General features: G+C 36.9%; 1 protein-coding gene across 5 annotated transcripts in view; it reads left to right on the top strand.

Annotated features, from left to right (window-relative positions):
- Positions 1 to 19,785, top strand: part of HACE1 (HECT domain and ankyrin repeat containing E3 ubiquitin protein ligase 1) — a 98,444-nt gene extending 78,659 nt beyond the window's left edge. For 4 of the 5 annotated variants that reach the window (XM_036902863.2, XM_036902862.2, XM_036902864.2 and 1 more), the window contains 5 exons: positions 4,776 to 4,907; positions 10,880 to 10,978; positions 11,262 to 11,332; positions 17,400 to 17,513; positions 18,035 to 19,785. In XM_036902863.2, the coding sequence (XP_036758758.1) occupies positions 4,776 to 4,907; positions 10,880 to 10,978; positions 11,262 to 11,332; positions 17,400 to 17,513; positions 18,035 to 18,137 (519 nt within the window). In that variant the 3' untranslated portion in view covers positions 18,138 to 19,785. Of the gene's footprint in view, positions 1 to 4,775; positions 4,908 to 10,879; positions 10,979 to 11,206; positions 11,333 to 17,399; positions 17,514 to 18,034 lie in introns of all 5 variants that reach the window. The other variant, XR_005028239.2, reaches the window with a different exon arrangement.
- The last annotated feature ends 5,527 nt before the right edge of the window (positions 19,786 to 25,312 follow it).

Here is a 25,312-nt window from a genome sequence, read left to right as displayed (position 1 = left end):
ATTTTCAAACCATAATTTTTAGAGATACTGTTGTTATTTTTAACATAATTTCTTTCCTGAACTTTTCTGTTACTTTCGGGTCAGCTTTTTAGTTACTTATCTTTATAGGTATGCAGTTATAAGTGTCACATTTGGAGTTCAACTTCAAACTTTGTTGCATATTGAAGTTTAAAAGACTTGCCAAGCTTGTTAATAAGAGAAAGTCTATGTAAGTTGATCTCCACATGGGGGAGTCATTTATTCCTGTTTTATTGGAAGGCTTTGATAATTACAGAGTGAAACCAAATAGATGAAAACACCTTTGTTTAAAAAGGAGTACATTAAATAAATACAAGTAATGTAGACAGAAGAATATATCAGTTCCACATTTGAAATATGCTCTTTTAAATTTAATTTTGTATCTGTCAATCATTTGTTTTAAAATCTAGAGGGGGAAGAAAAAAAACCCCGAAAAGCCTTAGTTTCACTTTTGAAAATGTCTGAATTACCAGGACCTGAAATTTACATTTAAATAGTATTTTCATCTTTTTTTTTTTCAGTTTTGCTTCCACTTTTTCATTTTTACTTTCACTTTTTTAATTCTTGACCAAAAGTCAGAATCATAGAAGCATAAAATTTAAGTTAGAAGTGACTTTTTTTGGGGTTAGATCTTCAGTTCTCTCTCTCAGAGCTAAAGAGTAGGCTCCCTGGGTTTTCAATGTTAACAACACTTTCAGAATACTAATCATAAAGTCCGTTCAGGCCGCAAGGGGCAAACACGGGGCTCGGGGGGCTGAGACAGGGTGTCGGGCAGTGGCCGTGGGATTCTGGAGCGGAAGCGGGGGGTCCTCAGGTGGGAGCAGGGAGGAGAGAAGGGGGGGTTCCTGCTTCCCGGGAAGGCGCGGACTCGGCAGAGCCCGATGGGTGTGGGGACCACAGGGAGGTCAGAGTTGTGGGTCTTCGTTTACGTCGCAGAGTAAATGAACGGGGAAGACGAGGGCCGGGGAGGTAGACGGGGGCCAAGTTCTGAAAGACTCGGCATCCGCACTTAGGAATTCGAAGATCATTCTGAGCTGGGGAGATGACGGCGGATGTTCCGGAGGGGAGTTTCGTGAATGGATTTCTGTGTAAAGAAAGAAACACATTGCGCTTGCAGTTGGCTGAATGAGTGAACTGGGGCAGCGCTGGGGGCCCAGGGCACTGGAAGGTGTGGGGAGCTTGCAGGAGGGGTGTTCTAAGTTAGTGGCCCTGAGGGTGGAGGAACTGAGGCAGCTTCTGAGGATCTAGAAGCCTACAGAGCTTGGTAGTTCATTGTCTGGGAAGGTGGGAAATAAGGGCTTACGGATCTGCCCTGGTGTGGCCCGTCCCGGAACGGCTGGCCGTGCTGCACCCTCCTGTTGGTCACGCTCATCAGGTCAGCTCTGTTGCCTGCGGATAAAGACAGCAGGTACCTGTCCCGTACTTGGCATATATTTTATCTATTTGAGATGTGTTCTCAGTGCATTTCTCATTTACTAAACAGCCTTTTGATATATTTATTTCTATTCAGTGTAGAAAGAGCTTTAATTTTAAAAGCATCTGACATTAATTAGGTGCTTTTGATGTGCTTGTGTACTGTTCATAGTGCTTTATGTGTATTATACTTACACAGTCCTACGAAGTGTGGCTATCCCATTCTGCAGGAAAGGAAACTGAAGCATAGAAGGGTACAGTAGCTCGTTTCCAATCCTCCAAGTGGTGGAGCTAGGATTCGCATTCAGGTAGTCTGTAAATTTCATGCCTCACCTTGTAATTCAGACACTGTATTTCTTTAGAAGTTAAATAACTGCCTCAGGGCTCAAAATTAGGAACTGGTGGACAGTTTAAATTGGGGTCTGTATGACTGTGTGACTGCCGCGCCTCACTAAGGCAGTGAACATGACTGGCTAGCGAATACAAGTTTAGTGTGTTTTTCCCACTTTGTTTTTACACGGTCAATACTTTATATTTTATATTTTATTTTAGCTGTTTTCCTCGATTTATTTCACACACAAACACATTTGACACATGTACAAGAACAAAATACAGGTGTGTGAATATGAACAGTTGACTTAAAGTGGACTCCTTATTTCTGTCTTCAGAGTATACTCTGAAAACAGGTCAGGTCTAAGTTTCTCCATACTGAGTGTGTGTGTGTATTATTAGATTAGATTTTTGTTAGCTTTTTGTTACTCTGAAAACAGGTCGGGTCTAAGTTTCTCCATACTGAGTGTGTGTGTGTATTATTAGATTAGATTTTCAGTTATCTTTGTGTCAACAAGGAGAACATACTTCTCTTTGCATTTTAGTCAGTATATTCTAAAACTTCACTTTAAAAATCACCAAGTATGTGAAATTGTAACCTAAAGAATTCCTGTTTTCAGTGACTGAATTTGTGTCAAGGAAACTGAAGTAATAGGATTTTTACTAGACGATCAATCTTTGTAACTATTGTGACCTTAAAAAACAAGAATATACCGGGCAAGAAGAAATTACTGAAAAATGTTATATTGTAAAAATATGTGTATCCCTTTTCTTCTATTTATTTCTACAAAAGGAACGTGGTATTTTTGGAGTTCTCTTGTACCAAAATCACTGCTGGTTATAAGTTGGAAGTGTGTTAGACAAATTTCTCGGATTGGACCCTGAAAATTTAGTTTACGTTTCTGTTTGATGGTTTGGTACACATTTCTGTCTCCCTCTCTCCAGTAACTACTTGTATATAACTTGCAGTAACTAACTAATTCCTTTCTAGTAGAGAAGAATCTTGGGTGGGTGGGAGTGGCGTTTGGGAGTGGGAGTAGATGGGCAGGGGTGGCAGCTTCCCTCTGCCACGTCGCGCAAGGAGCCGTGTGGGGCGTGGGGAGGACCGTGGCGGGCCACGGTGACGCTTCCATAGCTCTGAGCTGTATGGAGAGTTCACAGCCCCTGGTCATACCTAGCGTGCTGGCTCAGTGCTTGCGGTTTATCTTCTGGGGGGTGGGGGACGCAGAGCATCAGATTAGTGCCACCCAAAATAAAGAGGCCTAAAACAGACTCTCTCCCTTCTGTGCCTAGAGCATTCATTTCTGGGAAGGGAAAACTATTTACAGGGTATTGCTTTTAAGTTACAAAGTTTCGCTTAGATGTATCTATACAGATATGATAATTCATTCTGGTCTGAGCCAAAATACATTTTTTTACTACCAGTTAAATTTTAAGTGGCACTGTTTTCTATGGTGATGATGTGTTTTTTTTAAGTAGCTTACCTTAACTCAGAATCAAATAGGCTGTACTTAAGTGAGCCATTTTTTTTTTTTTGGTAATTTTTTTTTTTTTTTATTGAAGGGTTGTTGACACACAGTATTACATTACATTAGTTTCAGGTGTACAACATAGAGATTCAACATTTTTATACATGACAATTCTAGGTACCAGCTATCACCCTACCAAGCTGTTACAATATCTTGACTATATTCATTACATCCCGGTTACTTATTATTTTACCATTGGAAGTGTGTACTTTTTATTTTTTGTGAGGGCATCTCTCATATTTATTGATCAGATGGTTGTTAACAACAATAAAATTCTGTATAGGGGAGTCAGTGCTCAATGCACAATCATTAATCCACCCCAAGCCTAATTTTCGTCAGTCTCCAATCTTCTGAGGCATAACAAACAAGTTCTTACATGGAGAACAAATTCTTACATAATGAATAAGTTACATAGTGAACATTACAAGGGCAGCCATCACAGAAACCTTCGGTTTTGCTCATGCATTATGAACTATAAACAGTCAGTTCAAATATGAATACTCATTTGATTTTTGTACTTGATTTATATGTGGATACCACATTTCTCTCTTTATTATTATTATTTTTAATAAAATGCTGAAGTGGTAGGTAGATGCAAGATAAAGGTAGAAAACATAGTTTAGTGTTGTAAGAGAGCAAATGTAGATGATCAGGTGTGTGCCTGTAGACTATGTGTTAATCCAAGCTAGACAAGGGCAATAAAACATCCATGTATGCAGAAGATTTCTCTTAAGTGAGCCATTTTATCAAGTTATAAGTATGCATAACATGAGGCTGTTGAACCACTTTTTAGGAGCTGGGAATGCATACTGGTAAACGACACAGCCCCTGCCTGCAGAGACTAACTACCTACCTACATTCTAATTAGACGTTTCAGTCAGAGACACCAGGACGTATAAAGACACTGAGGCCTGAACGAGCTTGTGCTCCAAGAACAGAGAGGGGGACCAAGGGGGAGAGTGGAAGGACATGAGATGAGAGAGCCAGGCAGAGGCTAGATCATTTAGGGCCCTAGAGACTAGGGAAGGAGTTCACGGGGATGTCACCATGGGGTTTTGAGCAGGAGTCATGTGGTAAGAATGATATATAAAATTATACATAAAAAATACTTCTTTCCAAAAAAAAATGACTGGTATGGAAAAGCAGTGCAGAGGCAAAAATGGATCCGGGTGCGGGATGCTGCAGGGATGGAGGTGAGAGGCGCTGACAGCCCAGCCCAGGGCGCTGCAGTGGATGGAGGCGGTGAGACAAGGCCTGGCGGGGACGCTCTCTGGCCTGGTGCCGGGTGCGGGAGGAATCACTCATTCCTAGGATTTTGGCCTAAATACCTTAGTGAAAGGTAATTTCTGGTTTGTTGAGATTTATGAATATCAGTGCCGAATTAATGCTAAACCTTCACCTCTTAAACGAGAGACGATTATATTGGTATTATCTTAAGTATGTGAAATTAAAAAAAAAATCATCACCAAAACTTCCTTTTTGTAGGCGGAGTATGTTCAGCTTGTCACCGAGCTTCGAATGACGAGGGCCATTCAGCCTCAGATCAATGCTTTTCTACAGGGCTTCCATACGTTCATCCCTCCTTCCCTCATACAGCTTTTTGATGAGTATGAATTGGTAAGGGAAAAACATTTCTTTTGTTGTTACACAACACAAAACTCCAGTTGATGCAATTCACAACTAATTTTGGAGTACTATGATGAAGGCAACGATGTATACTAAGACATCACAGTTTAGCATTCATGTTTAGACATGTGTTATAAGATTTGTGATTATGCTTCTCTAAGCTTAATAAGAAGATTAGCAATTCCTTAACGTGAAGTGGGGTGAGGTGGTGATTAAAAAAATGCAATACAATATTTCCAAAATGTTCTACATGATAGATGCTGAAGGCCAGTCTTACTGAAAGCAGTATTAATATTATTTGGCCATATGATGTAAAGGATACTGATACTAACTTCTTGTATTTCCAAAAAGAACAATAGAGAAGAGCATTTTTGTTGTTTTATTTGTTTAATTTTCTCAATTCTTACTTCATCATTCATATAATTTTATATTTCTCCATTTTAATTCTATGTGGAGTTCCCTCTCATTGCTCACCTGAAGTTGCTAATGAATGTTTTGTTTTGCTGCTTTAATTTGACTGCGTATTACTATGGCCTAACAGGATTTCTAATTGTATATGACTTATGTGTGCATTTCACATCATATTCTTCTATTTTATTTTTGTTAATAAATTACTTCCAAACTCTTTGAGTAGTCTACCTTTTTAATAAACACAGAATCTTAAATAGAGGATAGCTACAGGGAGGTAGGTGGGCAAAACAAAATAAAATAGAGGCTGGTTGCTTCCTTATTTAAAAAATTATAATTTAGAATAGTAAATTTTAGATCAATGGAAAAGCATCCTTTGGTTTTTATTCTGTCTCATTAAGTAGCTCTACCCTACTTTACCCTTCACTTTACCATATGAACCAGTACTCTGATGTGCACCTTTAGTTTTACATATCTACCAGTGTTTTCAGTTTATCATTCAGGGCTTATTGTCTTTGTATAGTAGTGGACAAACTTTGCTAATTAATTTTGAAGTCCACTGTGACTTAGTTTCATTAAATATCAGTTTTGGGTTTTTTTGTTGTGTTTTTAGGTTTAAGAGTAGTGGTTTTGTTTAGCGTAGACTTGTCTAGTTTTTGCATAACAGTTAGTTACTGTATTTTTAGCATTTAAAAATGGAGGAGTACTTCTCAACTGTTGGTAGGCGTGGTTGAAATTCGACTTTTCCTATCCTATACGAGTATTGAATAAGCCTTTTGAAATTCAAAGCAGAGAATTACATTATTTTCTGTACCTCTGTATAAAAACCAAATAACATAAATAATTGACAGACCTTTGCCTCAGGACTTATAGGTACTGCTAAGTTTTTTGCAACTTTTTATTAATTGCAAGAGAGAAAAGTACATGAATTATTAATGTATAGCTTGATGAATTTTCACGAACTAAATATCCCCATGAAACCAGCACCCCAATCAATAAACAGAAATCCTGCACCCAGTGTCCCTTTCGTCCTCTTCCAGTCACTGTCCCTCCAGGTGGGAAACCTCCCTCCCGATCCCTCATCTCATAGGTCAGGTCGCCTGCTTTTGAACTTGATGTAAGTGGGATAATAACCTAGAACACATCTGACTTCTTTAGCTCGGTTTTCTGTTTGTGAGAATCATACATGTTGTTGCCTGTAGTTGTCATTTGTTCATTTTCATGCTGTGTGGTATGTCAGTGGTGTTTCACTGTGTGTGTGTGTGTGTGTGTGTTTGGCTTTTTCACTCTTGATGAACATCAGGTGGACACTTTTCAGTCTTGAGCTGTTTGAGAGGCTGCTACAAACAGGCTGGCACGTGTCTCTAGGAGAACACTGCCGATGCATTCTGCACGTTACATTCCTTGGGTCGGAATTGCTGGGTGTAGGGTACATGTTTTTTTGTTACTCTGGGCACCAGCAAACAGTGTTTCAAAGTGGTGTGTCAGCTTACACCGCCCGCAGCAGGTCTGAGGGTTCAGGGTGTCCCGTCCTCACCAGCGTTTGGTGGTTTTCCGTTTTCCTTTTCATCATTCTTGTGGATTAGGAGTTGTCTTTCATTGTGATTCTGATTTGCGCTTCCCTGATGACTGATGAAGCTGAGTGTGTTTATATGTTTATCGCCAATTGTGGACTGTAGTTTTGAAGTGTTTGTTCAGGTAATTTGTCTATTTTCTCTTGTTTCCTGTAATTTTTGTTGTTGCCGATCTGGAGGGTTCCTTATGTTCCTCACAGGAGTCTTTGTCAGGTAGATGTCTTGTGATTACCTTCTCCTACCCTGGTGTCTTTTAGTGAATAAAAATTTTTAGTTTTAACACAGTTTGGTTTGTCACTTGTTTTTTTCAATTCTTTTTTTAATGGATGGAGCTTTTTTGTGCCCTTTTAAGAAACTGTTCCTTATTCCAAGGTCATGGAGATATTTTCCTATGCTTTATCCTAAAATCTTTATTCCTTTGTCATTCATAGTTAAGTCTGCTACTGGTAAGTATTTAATTGTGGTTCTTATATTAGCACTTAGGTCAGGGTTCCTACTCACACTCTGGCCGACTCAGACTGTGGAGCAGTGTTTTAGGCATGACCCTAATTTATGTAGTGATGACAATTACTATTACTAAACATGCAGTATTGCTCTACATGTATTAACTTTTAAAATCTTTGCCACAGACCTTTGAGGTAAGTTTTATTGTTACTGTTTTACAGACAAGGAAAACTAGGCCGAGGAAGGTGCAGAACTTGCTCCTGTTCATGGAGAATGAGTCAGAGGCGCTCTGTGAGCCCCGGGCCCAGCCTCTCTCTCTCTCCATTGGCTTTGCCAAACGGCCTCTCAGAGCATGAGTTCTAACTGGGACTGGGATTTAGAATATTTTGTGTGACTTTATGTCTTTCATAGAAAAGGCTGTGTGTGCTCCACGGAGATAGGGAACCTTTATGAAAAAGTTGGTACAAGCCTCCAAGTTAGATGTGCATCTGAGTTAAAGGATGCAGGTTAGATTCTAGAGTTTTAGTGGCAAGAAGGTATCTTGTGGTGTCAGTGTCCTGAGTGGGAGCTGTACTCATCCACTGTGGACAGGACGCGGTCCCAAGTCAGGAGGTGAATGTCAGGTTTAAAATGGTGACAACACTGTTGTCGTTAATATGTCTGGAATACTCTTACATTACTCTTACCTGAGGGGTGCCTGCCAAATGTCTGAGGGATGGTGCTTCCATACTGTGCTTATATGAATTTTCCAATGTGAATTTGAGCCATGTGAATACTAGGTAAGCTGATGGCTATGAATATTCACATAACTCAGTTTCTCCCCATTAGTACGGGATATGTGTGTTATACCCATTTCCAACAGACTAATTATTTTGTCATGTTTAAAAATAATAATAAATTATTAATTGGGATTAAATCTTTTTATTATATGTACTTTTTAATATGGAATCCACATTTCATCTACATGTTTTCTATCAATTTAATAACACTTCTTTGCCCAGGAGTTAAATGGGCTAATAAAGACCTTTCATCCCATATATTTCACAATATATTATAGTCATGAAATGCTTCAAGTTTCTTGAGAGTATAGGGTATCATTTTTATCCATAATTATTAACAATAAAAAGCATGCTTAATATTATTAAAAGCTTAGCCACATCCTAGAAGGAAAGAGGATTAAACTCATGGATTTAAGAAACATAAAATTCTTCCCCATTCCCTTTTGGCAGATTTGTATTAGGGTCCTGAGAAGAAACAGAATTTCCTCAGATGGCTCAAATAAGGAAATTTTAACAAAAAGATTATCAGAGAGGTGTGGGCAGTGTAAAGAATAAGTGAGGTGTGGGGACACGTTAAGAGACTGGCGTCAGTAGAGAACCTTTGTTGCCTCTAGAATTGAAGAGATGGGTGGAGGGGTTCTGGTGATCCCCTCTCATCTGTGGGCAACACAGTCCAGGGCCCACTGGAAGCCTGAAACTGCAGATAGTACCAGATCCTATATACACTGTGTTTTTTCCTGTACATACAGACCTATGATAAAAGTTCAGTTTATAAATTAGGCACAGTAGGGGTTAACAGCAATAATAATGAACTGCAAAAATTATATACACTATATTGTAGTAAGAATTGTGCACTCATAATTATCAGAATTATCTCAGAATATCTTACTGTACTAACCCTTCTTAACCATGATGTGAGATAAATGCCCACATGGTGGGATGAAGTGGGATGAGCGATGCGGGTGCTGGGATACAGCGCTGGGCTCTCAGCGACCCGACCACGCATCAGGAGGGTCGCCTGCTTCCAGACGGTGGTTGGTGGCAGGCAACTGGAACCATGGAGAATGAAACCACAGAAAAGGGGCTCCTGCAGCGCGAGGACCCTCTGAGATTCTGGGCCACCACGGGAGGGCTGCCTGGTGGCAGCTACAGTTGAGGAGACACGGCTTTTGCAGAAGTGTGTTGAAGCTGGGAGGGAGCCGAAAGTTCCCTCACCTCCAGGCTCCTGCCTGTTTCCCGGTGGTGGAACCCGACCTGAGACTGGCAGGCAAGAGAGCTGGTCTTCAGGGCTGGCCTTCGGGGGCACAGAGCTGTGCAAAGAGAGGTAGGAATGTATTTGCGGGCGGTAAATGGAGCTAAGCAGAATGTCTTCATCTAGTAAGACCACTTTATAACACGGTGGAAAGGAAGACAAATACACCGTAGGCTAGCAGTTCTCAGACTTTTCTGGTTTTAGGGCCCCCCCTTATAACAAAAGATTTTTGTTTGTGTAGGTTATGTTAACTAATAGTTATGTAAAATATTTCATTAATTCATATAAAAATAACAGTCCATTACATATTAACATAGATAACATTTTTTATAAGAAAACTGCGTTTTTCAGAATAAAAAGCAGCGGGAAGAGTGGCATTGTCGTACGTTTTGTAAGTGTCTGGCTTACTAGAAGACAGTTGCGCTCTCATATTTGCTTCTGTGTATGACCAGCTGCGGTGTGTTGTTTGGCTGAACTGTGTGGAGAAAATTCAGCCTGCCTCAGATAAACTGGAAAAGGGAGAACTTTGCAGACTCTTTGAGTACATCTCAGAAACCCCAGGAGTTCTCAGACAATGCCTTATATTAACCTTCACTAACCTGCAGAGCACACCTCATACTGGTCAAGCTTATGTCATGGACGGTTGCTGTAGGAGGCATGATTTTGAACCACATCGTATCCATGTTCTGGCTTGTCAGTGTTTAGTTAAGCGGAGGCCAGTCATTGCTTTACGTACCTGAGCACATGCAGCAGTGAGATAATGGACTGATCTGAGAGATGTGGGCAAGCTCTTGTTAGAGTCTCTTTTCTCTTAGGGTAGATAATGGTAGGTACTTAATTTTATACTTACCTGTTTTATTTGATATTTTGTTGTTTGATGATCTTTGTAGAAAAAAAGAAGGCGACCAAAAGTCATTAGGAAACTTGCATTTTTGTCTTACCTTGGAAAAGTTGACTTTAAAGGACCTGAAGTATTTGAGAACAGAGTTTTGCAAAGGCCTACGTCTTTTTTTTTTTTTAATAAAAAGTATTTTTATTATATTACCTCCTCTTTCCAAGTGATTAGGATTCCTTGATGATTTTTTCCTTTGCCTAACCTTGGATTTATTTAGGTCTTTGTTGCCCATGTTGAGAGTATTAAATTTCTTTATAGAAATTAACAAATTCATAAAATAAAAGTAAACATAAACCAAAGATAATATTCATAAAATTATTGCATATAAAAGCTGTTTGTTGCATATATATTTATGTATAAACAAAAACTCTGATCTCTTCTTATGTTTTAATTCAATGTGGAGACTCCTCCATATCTCACAATATTTGAGATGATCAGTATCAAGAGTTCTTTCCCATGTAGTGCTTAGGATTTGATGACATGTAGAAACTGTCGCAAAAATCAGGTTTACATTGGATTAGTTGGTAATTAAGGCAAATTTACTATTTAAATGCAATAAGCTCTTTTTCCCCCAATGAAGATTAATGAAATATCTTTCTTCTTCCCCAAAGGAGCTACTGCTTTCTGGCATGCCAGAAATTGATGTGAGTGATTGGATAAAAAATACAGAATACACAAGTGGCTATGAAAGAGAAGATCCAGTTATTCAGGTAACATCTCTCTAGAGCTTAGAATGAAGTTGAGTTTTGCCATTTAATTTTGCAAGCTTTTAAGCACTATTGGATGAAAACCTACATTAATTAACAAAGTAAAGTTTTTCCCTAAATTCTTCTCATGGGAATATTGCATATGAAAGCTTTGTATGAAAACATTTCTGATAAATGAATTTCACAGAATAAAATATACTTTATGAATATTGCATATTTCTCTGCTATTAGGAAGTCTGCAATTGCTCAGAAATACAAGCAAATTTTTTGTTGATGTTTTTGTTAGTGGTTCTGGGAAGTTGTGGAAGGCATTACTCCAGAGGAGAGAGTTCTTCTCTTGCAGTTTGTTACTGGCAGGTAAGAAGCATTTTTATGATAATGTGGAAAAACTTTATTAGAAAAACAACCAAATGAATTAACTACTATGAATTTTCAGTTTCTTACCTCCCTTTCCACATTTTTAGGTATTAAGCAAAAGTTTATTTAGGGATTAAAGAGAAAACATATAATAGTGGTCAAGAGTTTATTTAGTGTATAAAAAAATCAACTGTTTTAATGAGGACTATTGGCATGTATATTGTATTTTATAATTTGGTAATCTTTTCACTCTGCAGGTAAGTCAGTGATAGTAGTCAAATATTTCATATATGTATGTTGCTGGACAACACACACAACACAATAATTAATATTCATATCTAATAATTTTTCTCCATTTCTTATCAAACTTTAAAGTCTCAAGATTCAAGCCTAAAAAATAATTTGTGATATGCTTTGACAAGTCTACTTTTGGAACAGATACTAGAAAACTAGATGGTTTTAAACTTCTTTTAACTTGTTAAAAAAGAGTCTGATTTTCATTCTTGATAACTTAGAATTTCATATGTGTCCTTCTGTTTGTGGAGATAAGTTCACTTGTTGCATTATAAATGTATGTTATTCTTCCAGAAAAGTTGGAACATACAGAAAATTAGAAGAAATAAGAAAAACCATCCCCTGCTAGCAATAACTACTATAAGCAGTTTGATGTATTTACTTCTATTTTCTCTGCCTATTTAAAAAATATAATTGTGAGTGTATATCTATATAAAAAATATATATGTAATTTAAAGGCCCCTGTTTTCTTATTTGAAAGGTAATACATTAACCATTATAGGAAATTTGGAAAGTGGAGAAACTAGACAGAAGAAAATGGAAATCCCATTAAGTAATTCCATTGTTGAGAGAGAACACTATTAACGTTTTGCTTTATTTTCTTAGTCTTTTAACTGTGGAATTAGGAAAATAGATGGAGCCACACTAGACATTGAATTTTAAAGAATAAATAAAACATGAATATTCACAGATTGTAGACTAAAGATATGAAAGAAAATTTGTTGTTAGTGTGGCTTATTTGGCTCCTTAAGGCCAAGAAATACCCACAGGTTTCAGGAATTTAATAAAAAGAATTAAATAAGATTAATTTTTTCGATGTAAGAAGGTTAGGCAATTCAAATAAATCACCTCTAAATCTCTGAAGAGCATCACAGTTAACATTTTGGCTATTATTCTAGAATTTTTCCTGCATAGATTTTTACTTTTTGCAAACATGGTTCCTCTTATAACTTTAGAACTTAGTTATATCTTAAAACATCCCGTTTATATATGTAATTTTTTAATGCCGGCACTTCCTCAATTTTTAGACCTTAGCTGATACTGTCCTTTTGTGCTCAATTTTCCCATTTATGAATAATGCTGAACAAGTAAGGAATTCTTATGCTTATATATTTGTGGGCCAATTAGATTATTTATATAAGATAAACTCTTAGAAGGGAAATTTTTACATACAAAAGTTTATAAATTTTACAGCCTTGATACATAATGTTCATTTACCCTTCAGAAAGGTATCAGTATTCTCTTCAGCAGGGAATGAGAGAGCCTGTTCCTTTTATTTTATCAATACAGGATATAATCATTTTATTTTCATATAATTTCTTATTTATGTAATTTCTTATGTGGGGTGAATGGCCTATTTTTTTTGTGCATTACTGACATATTCAAAAATTCAGTTTTAAACATTCTTTATATGGGACATTAACTCTGCAAATACTTTTCCCAGTATATCATTTGTTTTTTAACTTCATTATGTTAATTTATACATATTTCACATAATTTAAATTATAAATTTAATTTATAAAATGTAGAGTTTTAAACTATGTTGCAAGTTGATTATCGGTACTTTCCTTTATGGTTTTTATTAATCCTTTCTTATTCCCAAGATTTTGCATATGTGGGTTTTTTGGTACTTTTTCTGTGACTTTTTATTCCTATTTTTACATTCTGATTTTTAAGCCATCTGGACTTTATTTTGGTATATGTAGTGAGTTGTAGGGTTCTTCTGTTGTTTTTTTAATAGTTTATAATTAAACACTGTTTAGTGAATTACTATATTTGCTCCTGTAATTTGGTCAGTATGAGTCTTTAAAATGCAGGAAACAATTACTCAAGTTCTTTGGCATTAAAAATGTCTGTTAAATTGCTCTCATAGAATAAAAAACAGTTGTATTAGGAATACATAGTGCCCTTCCCCTGTCAACAGTATAGTCGTTTCTAGCAATGCCGGAAAGAACTGCACTGTTTATTATTTACCAGGTCATGAAGTGTGGCATGTGAGTCCATTTAAAGGAGGTAAAGGATGTGCGTGGAAAGAGTAGAAGCCCAGGAACCTGGGGGAAACCACAGACCTAGAGCCTCAACTTGAGGTTGTGAAGAAGCCACTTTTCAACACGTAGTCTGCAGAGCCCTTGCTTTGAATTCAAACCAAGTCTTAAGTCCTTTTAAACTTTAACTTTCCTCTTACTTTAGGTCCTCCAGGCATTATTAGCATAGGTATAGCACTTGCCATTCTAAACCTAAAGGGTGTACTTCTTTCCTTAGCACTTGTGGGAAAATTCTGATTATCTTTTTTGTTTATAGATACTAACATATCTTCCTCCATTTCTAAAGTATGATTTAGTTCAATTTTACTGAAAAGTCAAATATGTTACAACGGTAGAACCAAGAATTAATACAAAAAAGTAATTTTTAAATATTTTTATGGGGGAGACAATGCTTTGTTGTCTATAGACAGTATTTTGTCTATAAAACTGCCTTAAGTGTCTTACTCTTTGTTTCGTTGCCTCTTAAGAATAGTGAAAATCAGACTTGATGTCTTTGCATATAAAATGAAAGTATGTCAAAAATAAACAAACAAAATTCAAATAGATTCAAACACAGAGAACAGACTGGTGGTTGCCGTGGAGGTGGTACAGGATCGATGAGGTAGGTGAAGGGGAATATAATAAAATGAAAAAAACCCAGAAGTATGCCATTTTAATTATTGCAGTTTTTAATTGTGTAATCCTTCTGCCATAATACTCATCTCCAGACCATTTCATTTATTTTTCTCATACATGCTTAAGCTTGATGAGCCATGATGTTACCATAAGATGCACTGATCATTCAAGTATGGGGTCTCGTCATACTTGCGTTATAGTTTAGAAGAGGAGTAAGGTTTCAGGGATTGTTTGTAAATAATCAGTTTACAGAATAGTTTCATTTACATGTTAAAATTGGGGGATCTCATTTTTTAAGCTTATTTTTCAAAATGTAGTTATGTGAAAGACATTAGACTTATCATCCTGATACTGAAATACCGTTCATTGATTTGTTTAAGAATCAGTGTTAAGCCTCTTTTCTCATCTGTCCTGGTACACTTATTTTAAAATTCTGCCTCTATTGGAAATCAAAAACAGTTTGGCTTTTTATCCCTCTTTCTGTCACCTTTGTTAATTTTTTAGGCATAGGTTAATATGCATAGATTAATGTTGAATTTTATTTCAGTTTACATAATAACCAGGTCTTCTTCAGAATATCCTCTCGCCCTAAGTAGGAGCTGTGTTAGTGTTCTCATAGCAAGAGTCAGGCATGCTTCTAATATGCACCTGGATTTCTAAGGTAAACTCAGGTGTTTCATCAGTAAAGCATTTAATAGCAGCCACACTACACTATATGACTGTATACATATCATCTGTAGTTTCAAATAGAAAATCCTGGTGCATATTTTGACAGATTTTTTTAGTGTGTGGGGTAAAAATATATAACATAACTGAACACTTTAACTTTTTAAGTGTACAGTTCTGTGACATTGAGTAGATTCACATTGTGCAGCCATCACCACCGTCCATCTCCTCAACTTCTTTACCTTCCTCAGCTGACACTGGACCCATTGCACTGCCCATTACCCCTACCCCTGCTCCCCGCTTACCACCATTCTACTTCCTGTCTCTGTGAATGTTATTACCTAGGGACCTCATATAGATGGAATGATACATTATATGCCTTTTAGTGACTGGCTTACTCACTACGCATAACATCCTCCAAGTTCCTCCATATTGTAGCATGTGTCAGTGTCCTTCCCTTTCGGTGGAATGACATGCCATCGTGTGTGCATATCACATGCCGCCTGTCCCTTGGTCCATGGATTGATCCCTTGGGTTGCTTCCACCTTTTGGTAATTGTTACAAATATTGTTGCTGCGAACATGATGTACAGATATGTTTTTGAGTTTCTGCTTTCAATTCTTTTATATATATATATTATAGTTCTGTGTTTGTTTGAGAAGCTGCCACACTGTTTTTGACAGTGGTTGCACCATTTTACAGAACCAGGGTTGCAATTTCTGCACATCTTTTCCAAAACTTTTTTTTAATACTAGTCATGCGAATGTGTATGAAGTAGTATCTAATGGGAGGTCTGACTTGCATTTCCCTATGACTAGTGACTTTGAGCATCTTTTTATCTGCCCATACACCATTTGTGTATCGTCTGTGGAGAAGTGTCTGTTCAAGTCCCTTATTTTTTAATTGAGTTCTGTTATTGTTGAGCTGTAGGAGTTCTGTATATTTTCTGGGTATAATCCTTACCAGATTTATGACCTGAAAATGTTTTCCTTCACTCTGTGGATATACCTTTTCACTCTGTGTTGTCCTTGGTGGGCAAGTGTTTGATTTCGAGGAAGTCCAGTTTCTCTGTTTCTCTTGTGCCTTTGGTGTCATCCAAGATGTCACTGCCAAGTCCAGCATTGTGAAGCTTTTCCCCTATATTTTCTTCTAAAAATTTTGTAGTTTAGTTTTACATTTAGGTCTTTGACTCACTTTGAGTTAATTTTTGTATATGGTGTTAGGGTGTTAAGGGTTCACTTAATTTTTTTGTAGTGAATGTCCAGTTTTCCCAACACAATTTGTTGAAAAGACTTTTCTTTTCCCCATTAAATGCTCTTAAGACTCTTGCTGAAAATCATTCGGCCATATATGCGAGGGCTTGTGCTGGGGTTCTTCATTCTACTCCATTGTCTGCCTTTACACCAGTGTCACACTAGGGGATTCCTGAAGCGTTGCAGCTTTCAGCTGTGACATTGGGAACTGGGAGAACTCTTTGTTCTTGTTGTTCAGAATTGTTTCAGTTATTCAAAGGTCAGCAGTTTTTTCCTTAATAAACTGAATTACGCTTTGTACAGTGAGTAATCTGTTAGCAAATAATTTTAATACTCGGACTTCTGTCTTTGATTATGCATTTAATATACCTATATATTAAATGTTTGTCATTCTAATTTATCGAAAAAGCACCGCATCTCATTTTAAAAATGACAGAAAAACATATTTTTCCAGGATCATGTTTTTTCATTGTGATAACATAAAAAGGCTAATTTGAAGTATTAACTTTCTTTCAAATGTTAACAGAATTTAGGAAGCTGTAATTATATCCTCTACAGCCACATACTCAAGATTAAATTTTCTAGTGCTGCTTGTGCATTGGGTTAGCTTTCCTGAGGTCTCATTATGCTGGGCTATGTTAAAAAATTTTTAAACTGGTATTCTGAATCTCTGGAAAGAAATGTGAATAATTCTCTAGTTTTCACACTGAAAAACAAAATAAAATCCCTTTGACCCTAGATATTTTTCAAACAGGGAAATCATTTGGATTATATGAGTTAACCAAACATTAATTTAGTGAATGTTTACTAGATGCCAGTCGTTTTGCTAATCCCAGGGATACAAATACAAATATGGCTCACTTGGGCCCCTCATATCAGCCCGTTTAGTAGGGAGATGTCTGAAAGAAGATAGTTGTACATGCAGTGTGCTAAGTGCAGTCGTAGAGGTATTGTGCTGTGGCCAATCAGATGCGTGGTATGGCCTACAGACATGTGGAGGCCTCTCCATGGAAGTTTGCTGATTGTCGACAGTGCAGTTTTTAGTAATTAGGTGAAATTTTGCAGATTCAAAAACATTGTCTTGTCAGCGGCCTAGAGTCGAATGTATTTTTTACCCTAACTCAGAATTTGAAATACAGCAGTCACGAAAAGTTTCCTTTCATGATTACAACTTACTAAGATACGAACTTGCAGTTCCAGGGTCCCACATGGTGGATTTGCTAATATCATGGGTGGAAGTGGACTGCAAAACTTTACAATCGCTGCTGTGCCATATACTCCAAATCTTCTGCCGACTTCAAGCACATGGTATGTTATTTACATTGGTTTATTTGAATGCACTGTGAATTGCTTTGATTAATTTTGAATAATGAAAGGCCTGACTACTGTATTGCTGCATTGAGAGGAAAGCGTCAACAGTGGTCTCTCTGTCAGCATTTGGAATCACTGATAAGTGCTTGCTCCTTTTTCAGCAGGGAAAATGTATGGGGAAACTGCTTATAATTGAATTGAAAGTAGTTCAGGGGTCACTAACGTTACCCTGGCGTGAGTATCACTGAGTTACACCAGTACTTCAAACCGAATTCCCTATTACTTATTTATTTTAGGCTGAAAGGAACTTATTTTCTTCCATTTACATTTGCATGCTAAAGGAAACTGCAATGCAGCAGGTTTTTTTTTCTTTTTAACTACTATTTCAGGGTTTTCCAATTTGAATGCAAATTAAGGGATGGTTTTATGTTAATTTTGAGTAGTGTTTTCACTGCTAGACAAAACAATCAAAAATTTCATAGGTCTCCCATTTAATGTGGCATGTTTTTCTTTTAAAGCATCAACATGCTCAAGTTACCTGAATACCCGAGTAAAGAAATACTCAAGGACAGACTTCTCGTGGCACTACATTGTGGCAGCTATGGTTACACAATGGCATAGCGAGCCTGGAAAACCCATCTGACTACTGATGCACAATTCAGAGTGGCAGAAATCGTTTAGGAAACTGTCAGCAGAAAAGCAGCCTAAATGCGCCCATAAGCAGGGCTGATGCTTAAAATTCATAAAGGATCAGGTTTTCTTTTTTTCCTCCCTGTCTTTTTTCCCTTTTATGTTTTCTCAGTTTGTGATACAATTAGAAAATATAAAATCACAGTAGTTTTTTCATTTTTAGAATGCTAACTGAAAGTAGTAGGAATTGTCCTTTTTCATATTACTTTAGTCTTATCCAAGATTGTGTTAAAACAAAATCTTATTCTACATTTCCACTTCTGCTATGTAACTGTCTTGTTGAAAGCGTGTTTTCTCTTTATTTTCCTATATATTAAATTATATAAGGACATCCAGCCTGGTATGTTCTATAGCATGTAAAGTGCCATTTATATTTTGGAGAACTATTGTATAGATTGGATTAATTTAGATTGTGTATAAACCAAAAATAAGGTATTTTCCATATTGAATCTATATTGCAATGATGTTTTTTAGCTTTTTAATATTTTAATATACAATAAAAAGTTTAGACTGATGTGACTTACAAACAACTGATGAAGTGACATCTAATTTATATATTAAAGCTTATGCTCTAGTGTATAAATTATTTGCATTTTTCAGTGGTCAGTTTGCCATATATATATACATATATATATATATAGTGGTCTCAAGTGGTTTCTTATGCCTTATTTAAATTTTTATTTTAGATAAATTTAAATGCATTTTACCATATTTCTTTTCATTACTTTTGTTCTATCTGTGAGCCCTAGCACATTTGAAAAAGTAATCTGATGTGTAGGTTACAATTTAAAATTGTAATTTTTTATTTCTTAAATTTGCTTTCTGTGATTAAATATTGCATTTAAGTGATGTATGCCAAATACAGAGTGTGGGATTTTTAAATTTCAGGAGGGTCTTCTCAGTTTTCCTTTGAAAAGACACACTTCCCTTGGGTATTGACAATGTACTTTTTAAGGGGAAGTAGGAACACTCACATGTTGAGAAATGCTAACAGAGGAATTTGTGATGTTGAGGAAAACCTTACCTCTGGAAATTAAAAGTAGACTCTCCAGGGGAGTCGCTGTTGGCAGGGTGACGTCCATGTTGATTTCTCATATGAGCAGCTGGTGTATTTGTCACTGAAAAATACAGACAATGGATGTGTCAGTATAGACAAATGCATATTGTGTTTCTGTGTATATAGACATATACATCGAAAGCTTTGCTCAGTTATGAATCTTGTTTAATACATGACTTTTAGTCCTTTTTTCTTATTGTGGGTTTTGTTTCTAATATTAAAACATTTCTCAACAGATTACTTTAAAAACTATGAATTCTTTAAAAACTACTATTAGCTCTAAAATTAAGATTCAGATGCTTTACTTGTAGTAAATGAAGCTAATGTTTAAAATCTTGGTTTTTGAAATTTAATTGTAGAAGTCATTATCTTCTGTGTTTTCAAATAAGTGACTGGCTTTACTATTACATTGCTTATAATTTGGATGTTTACAGACATTTCTGTTTATAATTACTACATTGGTTTTGTCAGTTGGTCCTTTTGCAAGTATGTGGAAGAGATAATAAAACATTAAAAATCTTATGGTATTTTATCCATTAATTTGAATATTTTTTGATATAGATCATGCAGTTTCAGGGTTTATTCTTTTATATTGTCTTTATTTTTTTTAGCTATAAGAATGTAGTTAATATAGAAAGATTTTATATGGATTAAAAATGCCATTAAAAAAATACCATTTAAACTAGAGGTGGCAAGTCTTTTTAATTTATCCCCAGAGTTCCTTCTATATTTACAGGGACATGCTGAATATAAGGTAGTATGGAAAAATGGTTTTCTACCCATTTGGGCCAAAGAAGATCACACAATAAGAAAATGCCTCAACTCTTAAAACACGTGGTAGTTCCATGTGCACGAAAACAGAAACAGCCCTCTGAGGGCGTCAGAACAAGAGGCGGGGGAGCACGCTCTGGGGAACTGGCTCCCGAGAACATCTGGGCAACAGGAGGTCAGGTTATTCCAATAGTTAGAGGGCTCGTGCCACCTCGTTAGTGAAATCCGTCTTCCTGTTCATCCTGGAAGAAGGTGCGATGTCATCCAAGGAGGCGCAGCCCTGAAGCAGCAGGCTGAGCAGCGCCTCCCACTGCGCAGCCGGTCGGAGCTGGATGTGGAGGGGAAGTGAAAGCTTTGAAGCGCTCGTGCCAAGTGGGAGGCCCAACCGGTGATTCCCACGTACACACGTATTTTGTTTGTCATGCAATTTAAAGTTTAATGAGTTGCCAACATGAAAAAACCTGGAGATTTCATGCCGAAGTCCAGATTTTTGGCTTTTGAAAAATCTATCTAACCATGTTGGGCACAGATTTCTAGAAGGCTTAGGGGGCTGGAATTGAGTAGAAGCTGCCGCTTCCAGTGACTGAATGCGCTCTCCAGTTTGCCGTTTTTTTACCCCTTCCTGCTTCACTAATTTATGTTACTTTCCTAGTCGTCAACAGCCCTGGAGTTTGCTTTAAAGAATCTATGTTGGTGAGAAATATTCCCCTGGACTGTGAAGTGGTACATATTCTTTGGAAGGTAATTTGGCAAGATCAGAATTTTAAAATGTACACCTACTCTTTGACTCCTTTCGAAGAATTTATCTTATGGCTATACTCATGTACAAAAGATATTTTTATAAGAATGTTCACGGAAGGCTTGTTTGATACAGAAAAAAACTGGAAATAATTTAAGTGTTTATTAGTAAAGGGCTAGTAATAAATTGTGTTATAGCCCTACAGTAGAATATTAATTAGTATTTACAAAGATTGAATGTATTTATACATACTGATACATAAGTATTTCTAATGTAAAGTGAGATAAGGTGGATAGAATAGTAATTATGTGTAAATACAATGTACATGGGGTTTATACTCAAGAAAATTTTCTGGGCCATAGACTACTGCTCTCTCTGGGAATGAAGACTTTTTGCACTACATAACCTTTTTTCTTGTTTGTCTAAACACATGCCTGTGTTATTTTCTATGTGATATATGATATGTATATTAGAAGAAAACTTCCAGTATCTTTAATCAAGGGAAACAAGTATCAGTAATAGGTTGTATTGGGTCTGTGAAATGTCACTGCACAGGCGACAGCAGTATTTTCATAATCTCAAAGCTTTTTATAATGTGGTTAATTTAAAGTAAGTCTCATAATTAAACTCTTACAAAGTCAAAGAGAGGAATGCTCCCTTTACAGCCAAGCTCTATTTCCACATTGCCTGATAATTAGCACTGTTTATAGCTCTCTAAAAATCTACGAATTAGAGATTTATTTGAATGTATACTTTCTCCCCTAATTTTCCTTTTTTTTTTTTTTTTTAGTGACAGAAGTGGTACTTATTTGATATGGGAAAATCTAGGAAGCATGGATTCATGTACTAAGTGGGAAAAAGCAATAAATGGTAATTCCACTACCTAGTTCTTGTATTTGCTGCTAGTCTTTTGCATTTTTCCCCCACATCTGAGTTCATAAAGAACATAGTATTTAGTATCTTTTTTATTTACTGAGCATTATATTTTAAACATTTCCCATATCATTACCACTTACTTGTAAACATTTTTTTAAATGGTGGCATAATATTCTATTGTATGGATGTATCATAATTTGACCGTTTCTCTAAAATTTTTAACACTTAGATTTCTAATAGTTTAAAAAAAAAAAAATAACAGGTTGTTTCTTTCCACACTAGTAATAGGCTAGGAGTGGCAGGATTTTCTGGGTTATTGTTGAAATGCCCACCAGTTGCTCTGTGGTTGTAGAATTACTGTTTGGAGGCTCAAGGGAAGGTTGTTGGAATACAGAACGCTTTGGGAGGTTGGAATGGATTGGATTGTTCAGCGGCACGATTAGGGCTGTGTGCCGTACCAGAACATAAAAGGGGCACCAAGACGAGCAGAAAGGCGTGACAGAGGTGACTTTAACAATTACTTCTAGTCTTCTCCCCAAGAACAGGAAACGCTTCTATGTGAACACCCCATTTGCAGGAATAAATGGTTGAACATTATGTTTTTTATCGTTCAGCTATATCAAGGATCACTTATGCTCTTAGGGATTAAACTAGAAACTTAGCTTCCATTTATAAAGTTGCCCAAAAATGTTCTTAAAAGCTTTCGGAGTGTAACCCTTTTGTCAAATGGAAAATGTATGTATAGCAGCCATCTCTATGAATGGGTTCCTAGCTAATATTAAAAACTTTGGTTATTTTCACCATGATTTAGGTGTATCAAAAGTATATCAATAGTCACAGTTGTTTTTTTTTTATGTGAAACATGCTCCTCTGTTTCTGAGTATTTCCACAGATGTTGCAACAAAATTTACTTTCAAGGTTAACAATAGTAACAAAAAAAACAATTGAACAGTTTGGCTTAAGCTGTTTTAATGTGGGTGGGTTTCTGTTAGAATGTCCTTTGTGAAATTCTTAAGTCCTATTGGCCTGGTATAAGTTGGCACAAATTTATTTCATTTATAACCAGTCCTCTTGTTTTGCAGATGAGAAAATTGGAAGACCAGAGAGGTGATGGCTTGCTTAAGGTTTTGGCTACTTAGCTAGAGTTTAGAACCTAGATTTTCTGGTCTTATAGTCCACGAGGTTTTCTTTTATTCCTTGCTGTCTCTTTGTGATATAATTACATTATAAAAAGACTCTTAGAAAAACACCTGCAGCCTATTAACAGTCATGTAAGACAAGCCTGTGGGGAAACTATAACTTAATAAGCTGAGAGTTAAGAGTGATTAATAGGACTATATTTCTTTCCCACTGTGTCACAATAAGCTAGGGTGAGTATTTTACCATCTCAAGATGAAAAAGAACAGATGTATTGTCAGATCATAGATCATGGGTAGTCATTAACTTTTATTATCTTTATAAAAATGTTCAATTTCAAGCATACTTGATGCTTGGAAATATGTTGTGCATCTACTGTTGCAAAACCATTAAAACCATAAACTGAGAATATGACAGCTATTGCTATACACTTGTGTGAGTGAATGGAGTCTGGCTGAGGGAAATGGAGGGGAAGTAGTCCTGGGTGGGGGCCTGGCAGTGGAGATGACGTTCCGGCAATTCAACAAATTCCCTTTAAATGTATTTAACACTGGTTTGAGGACTAGGGGATAAAATTCACTTGGGCAGATGGAAGGCATATTTGAGAAAGGTTTTAAATCTGTGCAGTGTAGCCTATGATTAAGCATAAAAACGAGCTACAGAAATGTATTCCAGGAGAAGAAGGGTTTAATGTAAACTGAGTGTCCACGGCAGCTTCAAGCACCCGGCCTAACTGAATCACTACATTCCCCTCTCGGGTCTGCAGACGAATAAATTGATGAGCCTGTTGATTGAACAAACAACTGAAAAGGTTAAAAACAGGAACCTTCCAGTAAGGTAGGGTTAATGATGGAGGCCCCTGGGTTGTTCTCGAGTGTTCAATTGGTGACTTACTAGCTTGCTCAGTTCTACGTTCTGGTCACTCCTTGGGAATTCGGATCTGGTGCTTTTCATGATGTGAGACTTTTACCAACCATGTCCGCAGATGGCTTTACATTTTTCTCAGGACAGTGGCAATCTCAGATTGTTTTTGCAAGCTTATTGTAGGAATGGGGAGGAGTACTTAAAGTGACGTCTGTACAGTAGCTGTAAGTAGTATTAGACAATATTTCTCTTTTCCTAATATCTGGCAATAGAGAAAAAAGTAAAATTGATACCTTCCAAAATCCCATATGCAGTGGGCTACTTGACATCTTTACTTGGATGTTTATTAAGATTCTCAAACCTTAAATGTATCCAGAGAGGATCTTGTTTCCCCATTGTGTCCCTGCCACCTGTCACCCCATCCTAATCTCTCCTGTCTCAGTGAATGTGCACCACCTTCTCATTGCTTTAAGGTGAAATCATGAAGTCATCTTTTTTTTTGCCTTTCTCTCATCACCATCCAACCCATCACCAGCTCTTGCTGAGTTTACTCGTGGTCTAACTTAGTCAACTTCTGTTGCCCTGCCTAAGCCGCCGATGCATCAGCCCTTGGAAACAATGCTCTAACGCCAAAGGCGGCAGTGCAGTAGAGAATGAGGCGTACAGACTGAGAGCTGTCTGTAGAATTTAGAATTTTTACGTACAATGGTGAGTTAATTATGTAATGAACTAATGCACACAGACCACTCAAGGTGTAGTTTGTGTCCAAGCTGTTTGCTTTAAAGTCAGTTTTGTCTGATATAATAGCATCTGCTCTGTTTTAGTTATGTGCATTCTCTATATATTTATTCATTCTAATTTCAACTACTATCCTTATGTCACAGGCTTGTTTTAAAAACACCTTGTAAGTAGATTTTATTTTTATTCAATCTGATCATCTTTATTTTTCAAGTAGGTTTATTTTTCCATTTAAGTCTATAATTAATGTAAACATTTATATTTTTTATTTGTCCAACTTTACTATGCTTTTCTCCTCTGTAATTTAGGGCTTCCTGAATGTGAAATTTCAAATCATTCAATCTGGAAAATCCGGTCACTATTTATTTGAATGTTGCCTCCCCGAAGTTTCCCCGTGTTCTCCTTCAGGAATTCCAGTTTGACTTTGTAGCTGTTTCCACTCTTCCATGTCTTTCCTGTTTTCCATATGCCTGTGTCTTTGTTCTGCATCATGCAAAATATCCTGATTTATCTCACAGTTTATTTTTTCTTAGGCTATATCTATTCTTGCTTTTTTAACTATCCTTTGAATTTTAAATTAAAATTATTTTTCATTTCTAGAAGTTGTGTTTGGTTATTTTTTCCAGACCTTTTCATGTTCTACTCTTTTGTTCCTTATTCATACTTAAAATTTTCAGGCAAGAAGTTTATGGTGGGAAGTGAACCCAGGGAACAGGAGTGGGAGATGGAAAAAAGTGAAACAAGGAAGGGGGGGAAGGCCAGTGCAAGGGTGTCTTACGGATCCGTCTCCTCGGTGGGCAGCTGGGGCTCAGCCCCACCAGGACCTTCCGAAGGGCTGGCGCCTCAGAATTGTCCACCGAAGAGTGAAAGACGAGAACATCTACCCATTAGCTTTCCTGTCCCGTTGGCCAAAGGTTGCCCCCT

This window comes from Manis pentadactyla, chromosome 12, assembly GCF_030020395.1.
Source record: "Manis pentadactyla isolate mManPen7 chromosome 12, mManPen7.hap1, whole genome shotgun sequence".
NCBI lineage: Eukaryota > Metazoa > Chordata > Mammalia > Pholidota > Manidae > Manis > Manis pentadactyla.
The sequence above is the reverse complement of the archived record's forward strand: the minus strand, read 5'-3'. Positions and strand labels throughout refer to the sequence as shown.